Below are 2186 nucleotides of genomic sequence, written 5' to 3'. Positions count from 1 at the left end.
GAGTTTATTCATACTTGGCATATATGCTTAATTTGATCTAACTTTTTTCATTTATATAAGAGATGAAGTTTTAAACTAAGAAAGACTGATATATTTACATACATACATATATGTATTGTATGTTCCTTACGTTTTTATACATACATACTGTAAAAGTGTTGGGGTTGTTAACTTATCTATTACCGATTTAACTATAGTTTAAAATAGATAAATTTACGGCCCTTAAGGTATTGGCCCAATGCACGCTTGCTTTGCTTGCTTGGCTTTGAGAACTGTCAAACAATTTTTAAAATCTACTAAAATGTATGAAAGTTGGCCTAGTGGCAGCTTTACTTCACTTGCTTGAAGCGCTTTAAAGTATCGATTAGCCGAAATCTCTATTTGACAGCGCGCTGTAGGCTTTTGACAACTCTTGACATTTCAATTTTTCGCGTCGATTTTGCTTGTGTGCAGTTTTTATCGCGTTCTTCATCAATTTTAGGTAAAATAATTTATATTAAACAATTATTTGTTGCTAACAACATTATTTTTTCAGATACCTTGCTTTTTATCGTTCCGGCCACCAGATTCGTTGGTTTTCATAAAGTTTCATTTGGCTGTGCCACTTCCACCCGTGTTTATAAGGCGTAATATTCAACTGGAGGTAAAAGAGTTTATATTAAACAATTATTTGTTATTAATAATATTATTTGTTGCTAACAACAATATTTTTTACAGATACCTTACTTTTTTATCGTTCCGGCTGCTGTATTATCCGATTCTTGTGTGTTGGTTGGTATATCGGAAGCTTTAGTGCAAGATGTTCGAAGAAAAACTTATAGCAGAAATTGAAAAACACAACTGCTTGTGGGACAAAAGACAGCTTAGTTACCGCGATCGGGTGAAGAAAGATTTGGCTTGGCGAAATGTAGCTGCTGCTGTGGGACATCCTGGTTAGTATAGAGTTTTTCAAACATATAGCAGTTTTGTAATAGGACGAACCAAATTATAACAAATTTGTGACGAATAATTGTGACGAATACTATATTTTTACTTTACAGAGGAAAACTGCCGAAAGCGATGGAAATCGTTAAGAGACCGATATGGAATAGAATTGAAGGTTGATCAACAACCTAGCGGAAGTGCTGCGTCGTTTAGACGAGCTTGGCCATATTACGAAGCTATGTTGTTTTTGAAAGACACGGTCACGCCCAGACAGTAAGTGTACTTTACATTTGTACAACAAGTATTTATATTTTAAATTGTAATTTATATGTACATATTTTAAGGACAACAACAAACATCGTCTCCCAAACGCCAGAAGTTCTCGGTCAAGAACCAGATATACTGGATACTTCCTTTGGATTCCAAATAGGCGAGAGTGGGAACATTATAATAGAAGAGCAAGAAACCACTGCCTCAATGCCGGCTAAGAGACAAAAGAAAAAAAACGATGAGAACGCCGCCTTTAACGATCTAGTCAACGAAGTAAGTCAGTTTGTGGATAGTCAAAAAAAAAACACACAACAATTTCTTGGGTGCGATTGGCGAAGTGTTTGAGAAGGTCCCAGAAGAGAGCCGCCTAGATTTTCAAATGGACGTACTTCAATACGTCTATGCTCAATATAAAAATTATAAAAATTGAATTTACGAAATTTAAAAATTTAAATGACATCCAGTTTGAATTCAATTTTGCGAACTTAATATGTAATCTAATTTAGTATGAATTCTGATTTTGATTTTGCGAATTAAATATGTAATCGAATTTAATATGCAATCTCACAGAAAATGCTTGCTATAATTTCATTGTTTCTAATCAAACACAATTGTACATTTTTTTAAGAAAATATTCAGGATATTATTCCAAACGCGTGGTTTTCGATGCAAGTTTACGAGGCTTACGCGGTTACGAGACATTTAAATAAATAACCTGGATATTTTTTTTATAAAAAATTGTACAATTGTGTTTGATTAGAAACAATGAAATTGTAGCAAGCATTTTCGGTGAGATTGCATATTAAATTCGATTACATATTAAATTAGATTACATATTAAGTTCGCAAAATTGAAATCAAACTGGATGTCATTTAAATTTTTAAATTTCCTAAATTCAATTTTTATAATTTTTACATTGAGCATGTTTCGTTGTGAATTTACAAATGCACTGAAATATGTAAATGCAAGATCCTATGGACAAGATCCTGAAC

General features: G+C 32.8%; 1 protein-coding gene across 2 annotated transcripts; it reads left to right on the top strand.

Annotated features, from left to right (window-relative positions):
- Positions 1 to 268: 268 nt before the first annotated feature.
- LOC118750235 lies at positions 269 to 2180 on the top strand. 2 transcript variants are annotated; one of them, XM_036484959.1, is made up of 5 exons: positions 269 to 481; positions 536 to 643; positions 718 to 932; positions 1041 to 1197; positions 1269 to 2180. In XM_036484959.1, the coding sequence occupies exons 3-5, from the start codon at positions 800 to 802 to the stop codon at positions 1537 to 1539; spliced, it is 561 nt and encodes a 186-aa protein (XP_036340852.1). In that variant the 5' UTR covers positions 269 to 481; positions 536 to 643; positions 718 to 799; the 3' UTR covers positions 1540 to 2180. The 2 variants fall into 2 exon arrangements, with proteins under 2 accessions (XP_036340852.1, XP_036340851.1); XM_036484958.1 differs by having other exon boundaries at positions 460 to 643.
- The last annotated feature ends 6 nt before the right edge of the window (positions 2181 to 2186 follow it).

Source organism: Rhagoletis pomonella, unplaced genomic scaffold, assembly GCF_013731165.1.
Source record: "Rhagoletis pomonella isolate Grant_MI unplaced genomic scaffold, Rhpom_1.0 Rhpom_scaffold_00176, whole genome shotgun sequence".
NCBI classification, from domain to species: Eukaryota; Metazoa; Arthropoda; class Insecta; order Diptera; family Tephritidae; genus Rhagoletis; species Rhagoletis pomonella.
Note: the sequence above shows the minus strand (reverse complement) of the source record. Positions and strands in the feature narration are given on the sequence as shown.